This window comes from Felis catus, chromosome B3 (assembly GCF_018350175.1).
Source record: "Felis catus isolate Fca126 chromosome B3, F.catus_Fca126_mat1.0, whole genome shotgun sequence".
In the NCBI taxonomy this organism is placed as follows: Eukaryota; Metazoa; Chordata; class Mammalia; order Carnivora; family Felidae; genus Felis; species Felis catus.
Genome location: NC_058373.1, coordinates 27857159 through 27876660, shown reverse-complemented (window position 1 = coordinate 27876660; position 19502 = coordinate 27857159). Strand labels below are relative to the sequence as shown.

Genomic DNA, 19502 nt, shown 5'->3' with positions numbered 1-19502 from the left:
ATCTCAATTTTTTTTTTTTTTTTTTTAAATTTTTTTTTCAACCTTTATTTTATTTTTGGGACAGAGAGAGACAGAGCATGAACGGGGGAGGAGCAGAGAGAGAGGGAGACACAGAATCGGAAACAGGCTCCAGGCTCTGAGCCATCAGCCCAGAGCCCGACGCGGGGCTCGAACTCACGGACCGCGAGATCGTGACCTGGTTGAAGTCGGACGCTTAACCGACTGCGCCACCCAGGCGCCCCAGATCTCAATTTTTTGTACTTGGTGAGGGCTGATATGTGTCCTAGTATGTTATCTGTTCTGGAGATGTGCAGAGATCCATGGAGATCCATGTACACTTGAGGAGAATGTGTATTCTGCTTTAGGATGAAATGTTCTGAATATATCTGTTAAGTCCATCTGGTCCAGTGTGTCATTCAAAGCCATTGTTTGCTGGTTGATTTTCTGTTTAGATGATCTGTCCATTGTTGTAAATAGGATATTGAAGTTCCCTACTATTATGGTATTATTGTCAATGAGTTTTTATGGTATTATTGTCAATGAGTTTCTGTATGTTTGTGATTAATTGATTTATATATTTGGGTGCTCTCACGTTTGGCGCATAAATGTTTACAGTTGTTAGGTCCTCTTTGTAGATAGACCACTTAATTATTATATGATGCCCTTCTTCATCTCTTGATACAGTCTTTATTTTAAAATCTAGTTTGTATGATATAAGTATGGCTACTCTGGCTTTCTTTTGTTGACCATTAGCATGATAGATGGTTCTCTATCCCCTTATTTTGAATCTGAAGGTGCCTTTAGGTCTAAAATGGGTCTCTGGTAAACAGCATGTAGATGGATCTTGTTTTCTGATCCATTCTGTTACCCAGTGTCTTTTGATTGGAGCATTTAGTCCATTGACTAATATTTTCAGGAAGCAACTTTTTAGGGATATGGAGAAATTTTTATATTAAATGAGCAAAATTTGAGTACAAGTACATGAAATACTTTGGAATTTGGTTAATTGTGATTATAAACACGTTTTGCAGAAATTTCTGATTACATTCTTATGAATTATACCAATTTATTCACAGATAAGCTTATTAAACTATTATTTACTGAGTTTTTGGTGGACATTATGAACAATGATGTCATAAAAGACTAACTTTGTGTTAGAAGCCATCCTGAATTGATTGTTCTTGAGAAAACTCTTAACCACAACAATTTGCCTGAATCCTAGAGATGCTCTGAATCAGGAAATCATGGTAGGAATGCTTCTGAGATCCCCTAACCTAACCTAGGTAGTGAGGAAATTCATAGTAGAGGCACAGGCCTGGGAGACCACCATCTCAGTTTGAGGAACAATGATGCCCTCACCACCTGGCCATCGCCTCCACGGATTCTGAGGCCATGTTGTCACCTCTTAAAGTTTCTTGTTGTGGGTTTATTTAGTTGTGTGATGTTTGAAGCTGTTTTTGTTTTTATTTTAAGAAAATCGAATAACTTATAAATGATTATTATTACTGGTGCTGTGTTAGGCTCGCTTATTTGCTGCTCTGCTTCATCCCTGCTTGCCGTCGTGGCAGCCATTTGAGATTGCATCTCAACTATAGCATCTTTTTTTTTTTTTTTAATTTTTTTTTTCAACGTTTTTGTTTATTTTTGGGACAGAGAGAGACAGAGCATGAACGGGGGAGGGGCAGAGAGAGAGGGAGACACAGAATCGGAAACAGGCTCCAGGCTCCGAGCCATCAGCCCAGAGCCTGACGCGGGGCTCGAACTCACGGACCGCGAGATCGTGACCTGGCTGAAGTCGGATGCTTAACCGACTGCGCCAACCAGGCGCCCCGCGAGAGGTTTTGATTACCGATTCAGTCTCTTTACTTATTCTAGGTCTACTCACATTTTCTATTTCTTCTTAACTCAGTTCAGATCATTTGGGTGTTTCTAGGAATTTATCCATTTCATCTAGGTTAGCTAATTTGTTGTTGTATAGTTGTTCATATATTCTCTTACTGTTCTTTTTATTTCTGTAGAATCAGTAGTAATGTCCTCACTTTCATTTCTGGTTTTAGTTATTTGCGTCTTGTCTCTTTTTTCTTAATCTGCCTAAACATTTGTCATTTTTTTGATATTTTCCAAAAAACTGACTTTTATTGATTCTATTGTTTTTTAATTATTATCTCTGCTCTAGTTTTTATTCTTTCTTTCTTTCTGCTATGGGTATATTATTGTGTTCTTATTTTTCTAGTTCCTCCAGGTGTAGAGTTAAGTTACTGATTTGAGATTCTTCTTCATTTTTGTTAAGTTTATTTATTTTGAGAGAGAGTGTGTGTATGCAAGTAGGGGAGAGGCAGAGAGAGAGAGAGAGAGACAGAGAGAGAGAGAGAGAGAATTCTAAGCAGGCTGTGCACTGTCAGTGCAGAGCCCAGCATGGGGGTCAAACTCACGAACCATGAAATTATGACTGGAGCTGAAATCAAGAGTTGGACTTTTAACCCACTGAGCCACCTAGGCACCCTCTTCTTTTTTCAATGTATGCCTTTGTAGATAACAATTTCCCCAATAGCACTGCTTTTTCTGCATCCTATAAGTTTTGGTATGTTGTGTTTTTGTTTTCATTCGTCTCAAAGTATTTTTTTTAATTTAAATTTTAGTTAATTAACATACAGTGCAATATTGGTTTCAAGAGTAGAATTCAGTGATCATTACTTATGTACAACACCTAGTGCTCATCACAAGTGCCCTCCTTAATACCCATCACCCGTCTAACCCACCTCTGACCCACCTCCCTCCATTAACTCTTAGTTTGTTCCCTATCATTAAGAGTCTCTTGTGGTTTGTTTCTCTCTTTCTTCTTTCCCTCCCTTCCCATATGTTCATCTGTTTTGTGTCTTAAATTCCACATATGAGTGAAATCATATGGTATTTGTTTCTCTCTCATAGACTTATTTTGCTTAGCGTAATATATTTTAGCTCCATCACATTGCTGCAAATGGCAAGATTTCATTCTTTTTGATGGCTGAGTAATATTTCAGTGTGTGTGTGTGTGTCTGTGTGTGTGTGTGTGTGAGAGAGAGAGAGTGAGAGAGAGAGAGAGAGTGTTTTTTTGTGTGTGTATACCACAGCTTCTTTATCCATTCATCAGTTGATGGACATTTGGGCTCTCTCCATAGTTTGGCTATTGTTGATAATGCTGTAAACATTGGGGTGCATGTACCCCTTCAAATCTGTATTTTTGTATTCTTTGGGTAAATAACGGTGCAATTGCTGGATTAGTAGGGTACTTCTATTTTTAGCTTTTTGAGGAACCTCCATACTGTTCTCCAGAGTGGCTGCACAAGTTTACATTCCCACCAGTAGTGTAGGAGTGTTCCCTTTTCTCCGCATCCTTACCCACGCCTCTTGTTTAGCCATTCTGATAGGTGTGAAGTGGTATCTCATTGTTTTGATTTGTATTTCCCTGATGATGAGTAATGGTGAGCATTTTTTTCATGTGTCTGTTAGCCATCTGGATGTTTTTGGAAAAGTGTCTATTCACGTCTTCTGTCCATTTCTTAACTGGATTATTTGTGTTTTGTGTGTTGAGTTTGATAAATTCTTTATAGATTTTGGGTACTAACAAAATTTCTCTCATGATTTTTTTTTTACTTTGGGTGGTTAAGTGTTTGTAATTTAATTTCCATATACTTGTAAAATTTGTAGTATTCTTTTGTTATTTCCAGTTTCATTCTGTAGTTGTTGGAGAAGGTAATTGGTATGATTATAGTATATTTCAGTTTATTGAGACTTGTGGTCTAGTATACGGGCTATCCCAGAGAATGTTCCATGTACCCTTGAGAAGATTGTGTATCCTGCTTTTTTTCAGTTCTGTATATATGTGTGTCTATTAGATCTGATTGGTTTCTAATGTTTTTTGTGTGAACTTTGAAATACTGCAGCATCGGTCTTCTAAGTCCAAGTGAAAAAGCAAGGCTTTCTTAAGCTCTTTGGTCTTCTCAATCTTTGTGTCCGCATGACACAATTCAAAAATATGCATCAGTCTAGAAAACAGTCAGCCTCTATGAGTCATGCATCTGATTTCGTAAGACCTCATGAGTAATTAAAAAATGCTTTTAAAAAGTCTCAAACTTGTATTTCCATCTAGAAATTGCTTCTCTTTTTATATCATCTCCCTTTTTTCCAGAGGATCCAAATAGGTAAAAGTCATAGCACAAATTATTAATTATGGGGGCCTTTGTTAGGAGTTTAAATTTCAACCTTCCTCCTGGCTACAGAAAGCAAGGGAATTGTGTCCTATGAATACATATCTATATTTACCGCTTTCCTTGATTAGGATTATTTTTCTTTAATATAAGATATTATAAGCAGGGTGCTTGGGTGGCTCAGTCAATTGAGTGTCCGACTTCAGCTCAGGTCATGATCTCATGGTTCATGGGTTCAAGCCCTGCAACAGGCTGTGTGCTGACAGCTCAGAGCCTGGAACCTGCTTTGGATTCTTTGTCTTCCTCTCTCTCTGCCCTTCTCCTGCTCATGCTCTATCTCTCCCTCTCCCTCAAAAATAAATAAAAACATTAAGAAAAAAATTATAAGCATGTAATACTTTATATTAACTTTATGTATGCATCAGATATCACAACCACAAAATACAAAAGCACTTAAAAAAAGGTCCCCCTTTTTTTCTTATTGCAAATGTATTCAAATCCTTTGCAGTAAATTTGGCATTTATAGGGTTAGCATTATATCTGCCAGGGAGCTCCTAGCTGGAATGTAACAGATGCCCTTTTTGAGGTCTCACTGAGGCACCATTGAGCTGGGCTGAAGAAAAGAATATTTTTTTTCCTAGTAAAACTGGGGAAAAGCTTTACTTTATCTAAAGCTTTACTCCAGCCCTAAGAATTGAATAACCGTTTATTTTTTAAATCCCTTTTGGAGGAGAGAGGATCACAGACTATGTACATTTTTGACCCACCCAAGCCCACCTTTGGGAATGTTTGGGCACCTTTTCCTCCCACTTGGAGGAGAGAACAAAGACTGAAGGAGTTACCAGGACTGTACTTTCCCCTTTCCCCCCACCTCAGGTTAGCCAACAAGACCAAAAGCAGCCAGGGGATCCAGCACGCTGATTCCTGGGGTTAAATTCACTATTTTAAAATCCATTTGTAAATTTTACTTCTTGTAGCTGATGGTTCAGCTTCTTTTTTTTTTTTTTATTTTTTTTTAAACGTTTATTTATTTTTGAGAGAGAGACAGAGCATGAACGGGGGAGGGTCAGAGAGAGGGAGACACAGAATCCAAAACAGGCTCCGGGCTCTGAGCTGTCAGCACAGAGCCCGACGCGGGGCTCAAACTCACGGACCGCGAGATCATGACCTGAGCCGAAGTTGGCTGCTTAACCTACTGAGCCACCCAGGCGCCCCGCTTCTGTTTTATATTATGGATGATTTCATTGCCATCAAGGACCAAATATTCATCATACTCCACCCCTTCATTCTTCCTTTTACCAAACAATACTTACGCAATATTTCAGCTAGTCAAGGTTGTTCTAGAGATTCCTACTGCTGCCATCCCTGTGTCAGAGTCCCTAAGACCACGCCCAGATTCAGTGCTTTGTGAGAAGACCTTATCAGACTCCGGGTATAGTCACACTGAGGGCTAAGATTTACTACAGTGAAAGACTAGGAAGGAAAATCAGTGAAGGGAAGAGGCACATGGGAAAAGTCCGGGAGAAACTGACACGAGTCCTGTCCTAGTGGAGTCACACAGGATGAAGTTCATTCTCAGCAAAGAGTTGTTGATTGTACATGTGAAATGTTGTCTACCTGGGAAGCTCATGAGAGACTCAGCACCTAGGATTTGCACAGGGGCAGGTCATGTAGGCACCTCCTGGCATATACCCAATTTCTAGACCCCTAGAAGGAAGCAGGTTTAAGCAGAGACCACATTGTACAAATAGTTTAGGCACTGTGAGGCCTCTTATCAGGGAGGGGTGGGAGCCCTCCTGAGATCCAGGTTCTCAGAGGCCAGCTGAGGGCTACCTTGCAAGCCAGCCCTTTCTAAGGACAGTGGTATCAGGCCTGCTGTTCTTAGCTCTTTTCTGCATAGTATCATAATTAAAGTTTGTTAATTTCTCATTGTTAGACATTTAGGTGGTTATCCTTTGCTTTACTATTCTAATAAAACATGTGATGAGTATTTTTCTAACTTAATCATTTGCTTTTTTTGGAAGAGGGGGCATAATTCCTAGAAGTAGAGTAAATGTCTCTGTTGATCATTCTATATCTTTTATATCTTCTGATACTTTTCTTTAATTAAACATTTTTTTTAAAGTTTATTTATTTTGAGAGAGAGAGAGAGAGGGAGGGGCAGGGAAGGGCAGAGAGGGAGAAAGAGAGAATCCAAGCAGGCTCCACACTGTCAGTGCAGAGCCCCGATGTGGGGCTCGAACTCACGAACTATGAGACCATGACCTCAGCCGAAAACAGGAGTTGACTTCTTAACCAGCTGAACCACCCAGGTGCCCCTCTTCTGATATATATTTATATATTTGGTTCTCCTTTTATCTTTTTAAATTCTCATCAATAAATCTTTCATGGTACTTATTATATTGATAATACACTATACACTATAGATTCTTTAAAATTATTTTCATCAGTCCTTACTAATTTTTGAAAAAAGTATATTAAGGGGTGCCTGGGTGGTTCAGTGGGTTAAGCACCTGACTTCAGCTCACGTCATGATCTCATGGTTCATGGGTTTGAGCCCTGCATCAGGCTCTATGTTGACAGCTCAGAGCCTGGAGCCTCTTCAGTTTCTGTGTCTCCCTCTCTCTCTGCCCCTCCCCCATACTCTGTTTCTCTCTCTCAAAAATAAATAAACATTAAAAAAAATTAAAAAAGTGTATTAAGATTAGGATATTGTAACTACTTGTTGGCTCACCTGCTGTTTTTGATGCTCTGATAGGTCCTAGTTGTGATAATATTGAAGAGGATATGAATGCTTCTGCCCGAGGAGCTTCTGCTACAGTTTTGGAAGAGACGAGAAAGGAAACGGCTCCTGTACAGCTGCCAGTTTCAGGGCCAGAACTAGCTGCCATGATGAAGATTGGAACCAGGGTCATGAGAGGCGTTGATTGGAAATGGGGTGATCAGGTACTCAGATTTGATTTTAAACACATTAGCCACACATTAGTCACCATCCTTACTTGCTTGCTCTTAGTGGGTGGAATTGGAATATATAACTATGTTAACTCAGGGCCTATGCAATTGACAGATGACGTAGTTGTGGATTCCTGGGCAGGTGAATAGAGTCAAAACAAGTAGAGAGTATCAGTGGCTGTAGGGGCACCTCAAGCAGGATCATGTATTTAAGGAGTCATGGCTGTTTTTAGAAAACTTACTGGCATGGGCTCAATTTGAGGGGGAGCCTAGAGTAGGAGCAGGAGTAAGCAGGAAAGAGTAGACTTCATCTTATTAATAGTGTTCTAAAAGCTGTGAGGCAGAAAAACCCAGGTGCTGAGAGGTGGTGGCCATGTGCCCAATTAAGTGCCCCAACCTAGCAGTTTCAGGTGTGCCAGCTGGGTGGTGGCCACCTCTCTGTTTCTCCTTGTGGCATATCACTCCCAAGCTTCTGTGAGGTCTCACAAGGAGAGATTGTGGGGACTGGTGTCTGTGTTATTACCGTAGTCACTAGCTAAGGATAGTGCTCACCTTCCTACAGTGTGGTAGCATTCTTGGCACCTCTAGGTTTTCTTAACCTCACTGTTAAGCATGGGTCTTACCAGAATCATTTCAGAAGTGTCCTAGAACAGGTAGCAGCATCCTAAAAACAGGTTTCACTCATAGACATGAGAGACGGAGTCTCCACTCTAGGTTCCAGAGAGAAAACTGAAGAACAAGAAGAAAACAGGAGATGCTGGTGCTTGTTTCAGGTTTCTGGTATTTTGAAGCCCAATGGAGGGATCGAGCCAAGGAATAGGGCATCAGGACTAGGCTGGAAAGCCTCATCTCTAGTTGGTTTAGGGAGGATGCTGATTGATGCAATTCTTTTCCCATTTACCTCTTTGGTAAAGGAGCATAAGCCAGTTATTTCCTGATGTTTGATTTAAGGTGATGATGTGAGCTGTGCATGGTGCAGGTGGGTTTGGAGCAGTCTGTGGGCACAGTGACACAGCAGTCCTTACAGGCTTTGTGTGACAGAACAGACGTGGGCCCTCTTAACTGATCTTTGTTTTGGCTTCCTCAGGATGGACCTCCTCCTGGTCTTGGGCGTGTGATTGGTGAACTTGGAGAGGACGGATGGATCAGGGTCCAGTGGGACACAGGCAGCACCAACTCCTACAGGATGGGGAAAGAAGGGAAGTATGACCTCAAGTTGGCGGAGCTGCCAGCCTCAACACAGCCCTCAGCAGAGGACTCGGACACAGAGGATGACTCTGGTGGGTGCCTTGGGGCTGTTTAGTCTGGGGCAGCTTGGCAAGCTGTGTGCTAATGCTAGCTGGCTGTCCTTTTCATCTGGAAGTGAGAACAGTGTGTCAGAACTCACCTGCAGACAGTGCTCTGTAGTTTTGGACTTGCCCCTAAAGGTTCAGTTTAAATAAGCCCCAGGTAATTCTGATATAGGAGTTAAAAGCATGGCTCTGGTAACTGGCAGCCTAGCTGGATTTGACTCCCTTGCTCCCTTTGGGGACAGTCCAGTAAAGTTTGGCACTGTAGGGCTTGCTTGCTATGTCTTTACCTCTAGTGGACCTTCTCATTTGGCTCTGAGTCTCCTGTGTGAGGTAGTGAGTCAGTGCCTGGTGGACTAGGAATAATGTGGAATTAGTCAGTACAGTATTACCTTAAGGAAACCAGAAATGAAAATTTGGAGTGAACCCAGAAAGTTAAATCCTATCTAAGTAAATCCAAGGTTGTGGGAGGAGGACTTCATGACATTCTCCAATGTGTCCAAAAGACTTTGGGATGTATGAATGAAACTTCCCATGGCTGGTCTTGGTGAGACTGTCCAGGAGGCCTGGGCTGATTCCTGGGGCTCAGGTGCTAGCTGTATGCACTGCATGGTCAGGCTTTGGAAGTCACTTGTATGGTCAGGAGAGGAAACCTAAGAGGCTGAGCTCAGTAGAAGATGGGTGGTATGGAGAGTGGAAAAGGCTCTGCTCCATCCATGTCACTTGTGGGGGCCCACGCCCCCTCAGATGTAAACAGATGATGCCTTGTGGAGCTGTTGGGAGTAACATATGTGAAATTTGGAGTCATGCTTAGTTGGTCAGGGCTGGTTTTGTTATCACTGTGTCTGAGCACACGATGTCTAGGCCACTTGTCCCTCCTCCCAGTTCTCTGTCTGGGGTCTTCACTCAGACAAGTCAGAACCTGAGCAGAGCTGGCTAAGTGACAGAACTATAGCTTGGCTGTCATGTGCCCCCTTGTCAGAAAGTCAGTGGCTTTGACACATGAGCCTCTGCTTCCCCTCCATAGAGCAGGCACTTCTGTCTTCATCCAGGGCATAGCTAGCTCATCAGCAAGCAGTTTTTGACATTTGATAACTTGTCTTTCTAAAAGAATAAATCCTTGTAATTGTTTTAGTGCTTCTGAGCCATATGTGGAGATAGCTTTAAAAAATTAAACTGTAATTTGGAAGGCTTATTTTCTTTGAGGAAGGTGGGGACAGAGATGATTACGGTGTTTAGTGTATTTTGAATTCTTTTCTTGTAAAGAGCTACTTCCCTTTCCACAGTAAAAATTGTGATATTAAATTCCTTAAAAAACTGTGTTATGAAATCCCTTAAGTTACATGCAGGGATATTTTCCAGTTCTATTTGAGAATATAGCTTCTTATTTTGATACTTTTTTTCCAGAAGCTGAACAAATTGAAAGGAACATTCATCCCACTGCAATGATGCTTACCAGTACTGTTAATTTACTACAAACTCTTTGTCTCTCTGCTGGAGTCCATGCTGAAATCATGCAGAGTGAAGCCACCAAGACCCTGTGTGGACTGCTGCGAATGTTAGTGGAAAGTGGAACGACGGACAAGACATGTATGCAATGAATAGTTTTGGCCTACAGAGTACTGGGGCTATGAATTTGGTGTGTGTGTCAGTGAGTGTGAGCATGTGGGTGAGTGTGCGTGTGTATTAGTGTCCTAGGGCCGCTGTAACAATTTACTGCAAACTTGGTTAGTTTGTTTGGGCTGCCACATCAAAGTACCATACACTTGGGTGGCCTAAATAATAGAAATTTTTTTCTCCGTGTTCTAGAGGCTAGAAGTTCAAGGTGTCAGCAGAGCTGGTTCTTTCTGAGGGCTGTGAGGGAAGGATCTGTTCTAGGCCTCTCCCCTACCTCCTGTAGTTTGCTGGCAATCTTTGACATTCTTTAGTTTGTAGATTACTGACCTCATATTTACCTGTGTGTGTTTGTCTCCAAATCTCACCTTTTTATAAGGTTACCAGTCATAATTGGATTAGGGACCCACCTTAACCTAGTTTAAGTTCTTCTAAACAAATTATATCTCCCCTGGACCCATTTCCAAATAAGGTCACATTCTAAGGTACTAGGGGTTAGGACTTCAACATACTGATTTTGGGAGGCAGGTAGGACACAGTTCACCCCATAATGGAGTTATGGAGACCACATTTTCCAACATCAAGGATTTTTGGAGACCAGAAGTCTAACATCAAGGTGTCAGCAGGGCTGTGTTCCCTGCAAAGACTTTAAAAGAGGATCCTTTCTGTCTCTTCCAGCTCTGGTACCTCCAGGGTATCTTAGCTTGAGGCCACAGCACTCCAGGCTCTGCCTCATTTTCACACAAAGGACTGCCCTGTGTCTCTTTATGTCCTTTTCTGCTTCTTTATAAGGACTTTCATTGGATTTAAGGTCCACTCTGATCCAATACAGTATTATATCAATCCTTACTTTAAGGAAGTACATCTGCAAAGAGTTTATTTTCAAATAAGGCCACATTCTGAGGTTTTGGATGAACATGAATTTTGGGGGATACAGTTCAACCCACTGAAATGTTTGCATGAAAATGTGAATATGTCTAAGTGTGGAGAGAAGGAGTTGATGGAGTGGGAGGAGTGAGTGTGTGTGTATGTGTGAGAGTGCTTGTGAGTATGGGAGAATTTGTCTCTGAGTGAGACTGAGTATGTGAGTGGCTACAGGTGTGAGTGTGAAGTGGGGAAGGGAATGTGTGTGAGTAGCTGGGTGTGTTTGTGAGTGTGTGTGGTAATTATGAGTGATTGTGTGTCAGTATATCAGTGACTATGAAAATGAGTATGTAGGATTGTGGTAGGGTGTGACTGTGAAAGTTGTGTGTGTGTGTGTGTGTGTGTGTGTGTGTGTGTGTGTGTGTGAGTGTAACTGAGTGCAGGCATGAACTTGTGTCTGATGGCAGTGCCTCTGGAAGCCTAGAGAGCAGGAGGGCTGGGCCCTGGCAGGTGGGCCTCTGACAGGAAAGAGTGGAAGCCCCTGGGTACCCATGAGTGGAGACCTGGAAGCCAGGAGGAGCAGACAGGGTCAGTTGCATCCGTCAAATTGGATAAACCTCATGAAAGCCTCCTAGTCTTGTTCTATTACTGCAGACTTATTAAACTTGGATTGGAAATTTATGGTGCAGATTAAATATAAACAAGATCATGGGAGATATTTATTATTATTATTTTTAAAGTGTATTTATTTTTGAGAGAGAGAGAGCGAGAGAGCACATGTGTGCGCACATGTGTGCGCGTGAGCCAGGGAGGGGCAGAGAGAGAATCCCAAGCAGGCTCTGTGCTGTCAGCAAAGAGCCCTTTGTGGGCTCAAACTCATGAATTGTGAAATCATGACCTGAGCTGAAATCAGGAGTCAAACACTTCATCCACTGAGCCACCCAAGTGCCCTGATGATATGTAACACGTGAGGTTTTAAAATATACAAGATGTACTCTAATAACTGCTGTTTGAATTGTGAATCATTTTCTTACTGCCTATAAATAATAAGTACATGAAACTCCTTAATTGGTTTGAGCTACTCATGTACTTTGAAGGTTTTAAAAGTGTTGTAAAATGTTCCTTTAGTAGGGTTTTCTCTCACTCCTCTCATTTTGAATTAGTGAAATTGTAGTATATTTGTAAAGTAGGCTATTATCGAACATAACACGGTAAGTACATTAAAAGTGTAGATTGTGCTGAGTATTTATTTCTAGAAATTTGGTGCCAAGCTAGTTTGTTTCACTGTGGCAGCTTCCCCAAACAGGCTGGTCTGCCGGGAGCAGCACCGGAGCTGGTGCACGTTGGGCTTTGTGCGGAGCATTGCACTCACGCCACACATGTGTGCTGCCCTCAGCTCCCCACAGTGGATTGCCCTGCTCATGAAGGTTGTGGAGGGACATGCACCTTTCACTGCTGCCTCACTGCAGCGACAGGTAATTGTGCTGCTGGGCTGATGGTGTTCAGTGTGAATTTTGAAACTGTGCAATCCCCTTAAGAGGTGGCATCAAGATACCAATTCTCCCAGTCATCATAATTAGGTGCCTGTACTCAATGAGTGCAGAAAAGAACTGGAACTAACCCAAAGTAGATTTTCTAGTGCAAGGGGCTGAAGTCCTTGATTATTTTAAATTGATTTTAAGTTGCTAAACTGTAGTTGACTTGCTTTTCTTTGAAGTGATAAATCCTACCAGCTTCTCTTATCTGCTTCATAGGAGTTGTAGTATAATTGTCTTCAGAAGAATTAAGCTGAAAAGAATTATTTTTTAATTAAGTGAATATCTGCATCTGTAGTGTAGCTTTTTCCAACTCCTGATAATCTATATCATTAATCAACTTGGGTGTAATTATCTGGTTGTAAAATAATGGATATCTGAATTTTCACATGATTAATTGCATTAGAGGGACAAAAAAAAAGAAAATAAAAATCTGTTATCTCTTAACGTAAAACCACAGATTATGGTTTTCTTTAATGTTTGCCGTTTTAAATTGCCTTTTGTCAGATCTTAGCTGTGCATTTACTGCAAGCAGTGCTTCCATCATGGGACAAGATCGAAAGGGCAAGGGACATGAAATGCCTTGTGGAAAAGCTGTTTGGTTTCTTGGGCAGCTTGCTCACCACCTGTTCTTCAGATATCCCGTTCCTCAGAGGTGGGCCTCTCTCCTTACTTGTGTCCTGGTTCAGTGAGCAGGGCACCATGTAGCTCCTCTCTCACATGTCTCTTTCAGAATCTACTCTGAGGCGGCGGAGGGCACGCCCACAGGCCTCTCTGACTGCCACTCATAGCAGCACCTTGGCAGAAGAGGTGGTGGCACTGCTCCGCACACTCCACTCCCTGGGTCAGTGGAACGGCCTCATAAACAAGTACATCAACTCTCAGCTCCACTCTGTCACCCGCAGCTGCACAGGAAAGCCACCAGAGGGGGTGGGTGCCGCGTTTTCATATCTGTTAGTTTTTCTTTGTAGAATGTTGATTTCACTTTTAAATTATCTTTTGAAATGACATGTATTTTGTTTAAAGATATTTTAAACCATATTGTAGTGGAAATAACTACTGAAGAAACTAGTATAAAAATGAACTTGGCTTAGTTATAAATGTGTAAGAAACAGGCAGCACCCTTGGCTGTCTTCTTCAAACTAGCTGTCTGTTTGCATTAGGCCCTGTTAGAGGATTACTTTCCTGACTCCGAAAACCCAGAGGTGGGGGGCCTCATGGCAGTCCTAGCTGTGATCGGAGGCATCGATGGTCGCCTGCGCCTGGGGGGACAAGTCATGCATGATGAGTTTGGAGAAGGCACGGTGACTCGCATCACCCCAAAGGGCAGGATCACTGTACAGTTCTCAGACATGCGGATGTGTCGCGTTTGCCCATTGAATCAGCTCAAACCAGTAGGTGAACTTGTATTCAGTTACTTGGTAATAAGGCAGAGGAGTTTTATGCTGGAACTGAGTGCTAACATTAGTGCTAGAATGAACTTGATTCTTGTAGTTCATGCACGCTGTCTAGGAAACTATGCAACCTGAGGAAAGCCATATGTCTATCTTCCCTTGTTTGCTTTGTGTCTGTGATAAATAGGGCCTGGTCTCATGGTGTTACACAAATTACTAGTTCATGTCTTATTTTAGCCCCCAAAGACATAAAAGGGTGTTAGTAACATAGAAGGTACTGGTAATTATGTTTGTTAGTTTTAATTATCTTAAAATGTAAATTTATGAAATCTGACTTTTATTGAACAACTCAACTTTTAAAGAAACCTAAAAGTGATTCCTTAAAAAAATGACCTTTCTTCGTAAATGCTTATTTATTGTGTTGAGTGACATGACTTATGTAGCAGCTGCTGTCATCTTAAATCTGTGAATTAAGGATGTATAGGGAAAGAGAGTCATTTATATTATTTTGATGTAATCTAAGTATAACCTGACTATATTTCTATAAAATACTGTTTTTGATTTATAAATGAATACATGCATGTTGTAGAAAATATGTAATGCATAGAAAATGCCTAAAGAGATAATCATCACCAGCCTGACATAATTATTATTGATAAGTTGTTAAAAAATTAATTTAGGTTATATTTACTATACATATAAATCTCTATTTTATCTTTAATGGAATATTTTAAAATTATTTTCAGATATAAAAAGACTTACGATATGTATATTTTAGAATTAAGATTCATGGTTTGATAATTTTTAGAACGTTTCATTTGCTCATTTCATTGGATGGACTTTGAAGGTTTCTATCTTCTTGCTTTAGCTCCCTGCTGTGGCATTCAGTGTCACCAACCTCCCCTTCACAGAGCCTATGCTATCTGTCTGGGCTCAATTGGTAAACCTTGCTGGAAGCAAACTGGAAAAACACAAAGTAAAGAAGTCACCTAAACCGGGTTTTGCAGGTCAGTACATGGTACTTCTTGGTGAAACAACTACAATCTTAACTGGTATTGCTTGGACAATGTCATTTTGTGAGAGCAAGTTCCTGTGACTGTCAAAGTCTTTGGGTTTCAAAAGATTGACGATTTGTTGAGTTATAGTGGACATGAAAGCTTGAATATGGTGATAAGAGTGTGTAGTACCAAGAATGACACCATGGGGAGAGTGGCGTCTGAAGAATCCCTAGGTTCCCCCCTACCCCTACCCCATGCTCCCCGACTTTCCAGTGCCAGCATTTATTCTGAACAAACTGTGTTTGAAGAAGAATCTGTGTTTTCTCTCCCCCCCCCGTTAACCCTCCAGCCATGGCTCTTTAGTTCAGTTGCCTTTTAGGAGCTTTGCTTCTGGCCTCATCAATGCCAGACCCAGTAAGGCCTGCATGTTTAGAGCTGCCTTGCTTCATATCTATAGACATTGGGCTAAAACAAAGGTCACCTGTGCTTAAAGCCTTCCTTCCTTTGGTCTGGAATACTGCTTCCTTAATTTTCCTTATGTTGCCACTTGCATGTTCTTTGAAGAGTTCTTCTCCTTGACTATTCTTTGCACATTGGAAATCCTTGTGAGTTTCTCCATAACTTTTGGCTCATTGTGTCCACTCTTACTGAGCTTTTTCACCCATTTCTCCCCATTCCTGTGATTGCTGCTGCAACATTTATGATAGCGATCACCTTTAACTCTGAATATCCAGTTCACATTTCTGGCTGGAGGGCCATGTGCATGTATACCACAGCATGTTCAGAATTCCGCTAACCTTATCCCTTAGTCACTCTTTCTCTTCACAGTGAATAAACCTGGCTGCCAGGCAGTCAGGCTTTATGCCTGAGAGGCACCTGTGATCCTCCATCCCCTTCCATCCTATGTTGCTGTTGGCTGTGTTGCCTTCTGTGGCCTCTGACATGCCCTGCTGGAACACTGTTGCCACAACTATAATCCGGCTGTACTTGTGGTCTGCCTGCATTTTGTGGCAGCTTAGCTTCCTCCTCAGTTGGCTGTCAGGCACCACTGCAGTCATTTGTTTAGGTAAGACTCCAGGGAGTGCCATGATCTTGTTGAGTTAGAGAACTGTACGTTGTGACTATCAGAAAAAATCATCCTGGAGGAGTGTTGGCAAGAAAAGGTGAAGATATTTTGTTTGTGACATAGATATCTGGTTGAAATTTTAGCAATATGGGAAACATTGATTATACTAATAATAACTGACATGGATCTAACTTTGTTAAACCATTTAATTCTCACCCTAATCCATCAAGGTAGCTGCGTGGGCAGCAGGAAAAGGGGAAGACCCAGGGGAGGTAGAGGATACTTATCCAGAAAGGCAAGTCCTTCATTATTGACAGTATTTGGCATGTCCAACTAATTCCTACAGGGCAGGGCATTGTTTGTGCCACTTTACAGGCATGGCACTGTGGTGCAGGAGGCAGAGCACTTTCCCTAAGGCCACACAGCTGGTGAGGAGAAGAGCCCAAGCAAGGTGTGCCGTTTCTGAGTCCTTTTCTCCCACAGGACAAGTAGACCTGGAGCTGCTGAGGTGCCAGCAGTTAAAACTGTACATCCTGAAGGCGGGCCGTGCGCTGCTTTCACACCAGGACCAGCTTAGGCAGATCTTGTCTCAGCCGGCTGTTCAGGAGGTCACAGCTGCTCATACAGGTATCTTTTTAAGGAAGCTGTTATAGATATGTAAGGAATGCAGGTACTCCCATAGAAAACAGGCAAAAGACATGAGCAAGTAGTCCATAAAAAGGGAAATAGAGATGGTTTTTAAATGCATGAGAAAGATGTGTAACCTGGCCAGAAATTGATGAAGTGCAAATGACAGTGTCATAATCTTATAAGACAAAAGATCCATCGTTCCATCTTTTATGCCTACCCCCAGAAGACACCTTATCACTTGACACAAAAGCAGTTCTCTCACCTCCATGGCCTTCCTTTTTCAAATACACTTATACCTCTCTAGTAGACTTATCATCCTGAATATCAGACCTTACCATACAGGTCCCTGCCACAGCTCTAAGTCAGTCTTATGTTTCACCCTGGTATTCAAGGCATTCTATCACATTCAAGGATCTGATGGGAAGGGAGGGAAAACAGTAAAACAGTGGTGTCCTGCTTTGTTAAAGTGTGGCTCATGGACCAGTAGCACTGATGGCACGTAGGAGCATGTTAGACACGTAGATTCTCAGGCTACACCCCAGACCTAAGAAATCAGAGTTTGCATTTTAATAAGGCCCCAAGGTGGTTCATACATATCTAAAGTAGCACTGCTTTAACACATTGCTTGTGGGAATTTAAGTTGGTACAACCAACATTGAAGAAATGTTACACTTTAAAATACATGTGTATTAGGGGTGCTTGGGTGGCTCAGTCGGTTGAGTGTCTGACGTCGGCTCAGGTCATGATCTCGCGGTTCGTGAGTTCGAGCCCCGCGTTGGGCTCCTGTGCTGACAGCTCAGAGCCTGGAGCCTGCTTCAGATTCTGTGTCTCCCTCTCTCTCTGCCCCTTCCCTGCTCATACTGTGTCTCTCAAAATGAATAAACTTTAAAAAAAAAATTTTAAATACGTGTGTACACACGCACACACATCTGTATCTGCATCTCTGTGTCTAGCTCTGTATCTCCATTGACCTGGGAGTCATCTTGTGGGAATTTATCACATGAAAAGGCATGAAGATATGTGTTTACGGATGCCCATTATGGCTTCTTTGTTGGTATTGTTTTTAGGTTGAAAACTGGAGACACTTTTATGCCCATTATTAGGTGGTGTATCCATACACTGGAATACCAGCTGACTTTATTTTCTTTAGACTTTTCTATATTTATTCAATTTTCTGGAATAAGCTTATATTACTTTGAATAGAAAAAAAAAGCCATAAAATATTTTTTGATTATCTACTCTTAAAAAAGATGTGCTAAAGTATTAGAGGGAACAAGATAGTCCTTGTTTATGACCCCAAACTCTCTGGGGTCAGAGTGAAAAGAGAAAATGAATGCAGATGGCTCTGTACAGGTTATGATGCCAGTGCACTGTGAAATGTGTAATTGTAGTTCCACAAGTGTCTTGGGGATACAGGTGGCTGAGGGCTGGGGAGGGCAGCTTCTGAGGGGTGTGGCAGACTTGAGGTGCAGCATGATGAAGAAGCTCTATTTTGGTGGAAGAGACAATAGGAGCACAGATGTATCAGTGAGTATATAGGAGAATGTTGAAGTGCTTCACTTTGCAAGGAGCTCAGGATTTATTGATGAATGTGGGGCAAAAGCTGGAGAGGTCAGCTGAATTCATGTGATAGAATGCCTTGAATACCAGGGTAAAACATAAGACTGACTTAGAGCTGTGGCAGGACCTGTATGGTAAGGACTGATATTCAGGATGATAAGTCTACTAGTGAGGTTTAAGTGTATTTGAAAAAGGAAGGCCATGGAGGTGAGAGAATTGCTTTTGTGTCAAGTGATAAGGTGTTTTCTGGGGGAAGACATAAAAGATGGAAAGGTGGTTCCAGTAGATCATAACCTGGTGGTTTTGATAATAACCTCATGGGAAACCAGTGAAAAGTCAAAGATGGCTGATGTTTCAAGCTTGAGCTACCGGGATGACAGGAGGGCGTGCCTCTGATGAAGATTAGAAAGCCTAGTGTAGTGTGCGGTTTTCTGTTTCTTAATCTTAAGAGGGTATTGTGAATTTAATTTTAATGTGCTGAGTATAAGGTAAATCTAATGAAAGTGCAGATTTATTCTGTATTAGACAGTAGGGACCTTGGAAACTATCCATAATTATAGAAGATCAGGAAACCAGAGACCAGGGAATTGGACTGACTGCTCTCTGGTCACCCTGATGAGTAGCTCTGTAGGAACTGAATCAGGGTTACTATCTCACGGTTGGGACAGAGTAGGGGCTCCAGATAGCTCTGTAGAGTAGGGCTTGACAAATTATCATGGTTACCTGTTTTTGTAAAGTTTATGGGAACACAGCCGCACCTACTTATTTACACGTCATCTTAGGCGGCTTTTACTCTTCAGTGGCAGAATTGAGTAGCTGTGGCAGACCATGCAGCTGATAAGCTTGAACTGTTTACTCTCTGTCACTTCAAGAGAATGATTTTCCAACCCGTGGTCTAGAGAATTAGTTGAAGTCACCAAACCAACCAGCGAACTCAAATGGTGAGTGGGCTCCAGGCAGTGGGACTCAGTGGGCCTGTGGCAAACAGGAAGTGCTAAATGCCTCACTCAAAGCTGCTCAGAGATTAAAACAGACAAAAAGATGTTACCCTGACCACACAACATATCTGGAATTGGTGTCAGTTTATGGTCTGAACAAGGGTTAGCAGGAAAGGCCAAGGCTAAAAATAAAAAGGGAGTGTTCATAGAAGAGGTTTCTGAAGCAATGAGTGTGCACCAAGAAAGAGAAGATATAAGAACTGGACAAAAGGCAGAAATCTGGGAGGTAGCTTTTTTTTTTCTTTTTGGCTCTGAGGAGATAGATGAACCAATAAAGGACAGATGCCAAAAAGCAGGGAGTGGAAAAATTTTTAGACTAATTTTTGATATCTGAGCCTTGAAGATTTTGATCGTCTAGTGCTTGAAGAGGTAGAGAACATGTTCAGTGCAACATCTTTAATAGTAAAGAGATGTT

The 19502-nt window shown here is 41.7% G+C and overlaps 1 protein-coding gene across 9 annotated transcripts in view; it reads left to right on the top strand.

Annotated features, from left to right (window-relative positions):
• Positions 1–19502, top strand: part of HERC2 (HECT and RLD domain containing E3 ubiquitin protein ligase 2) — a 279601-nt gene that overhangs the window by 146437 nt on the left and 113662 nt on the right. For 8 of the 9 annotated variants that reach the window (XM_045058960.1, XM_045058959.1, XM_045058962.1 and 5 more), the window contains 9 exons: positions 6946–7133; positions 8227–8419; positions 9836–10018; positions 12200–12381; positions 12949–13096; positions 13175–13371; positions 13605–13835; positions 14704–14842; positions 16383–16526. In XM_045058960.1, the coding sequence (XP_044914895.1) occupies positions 6946–7133; positions 8227–8419; positions 9836–10018; positions 12200–12381; positions 12949–13096; positions 13175–13371; positions 13605–13835; positions 14704–14842; positions 16383–16526 (1605 nt within the window). The remainder of the gene's footprint in view (positions 1–6945; positions 7134–8226; positions 8420–9835; positions 10019–12199; positions 12382–12948; positions 13097–13174; positions 13372–13604; positions 13836–14703; positions 14843–16382; positions 16527–19502) is intronic. The other variant, XM_045058961.1, reaches the window with a different exon arrangement.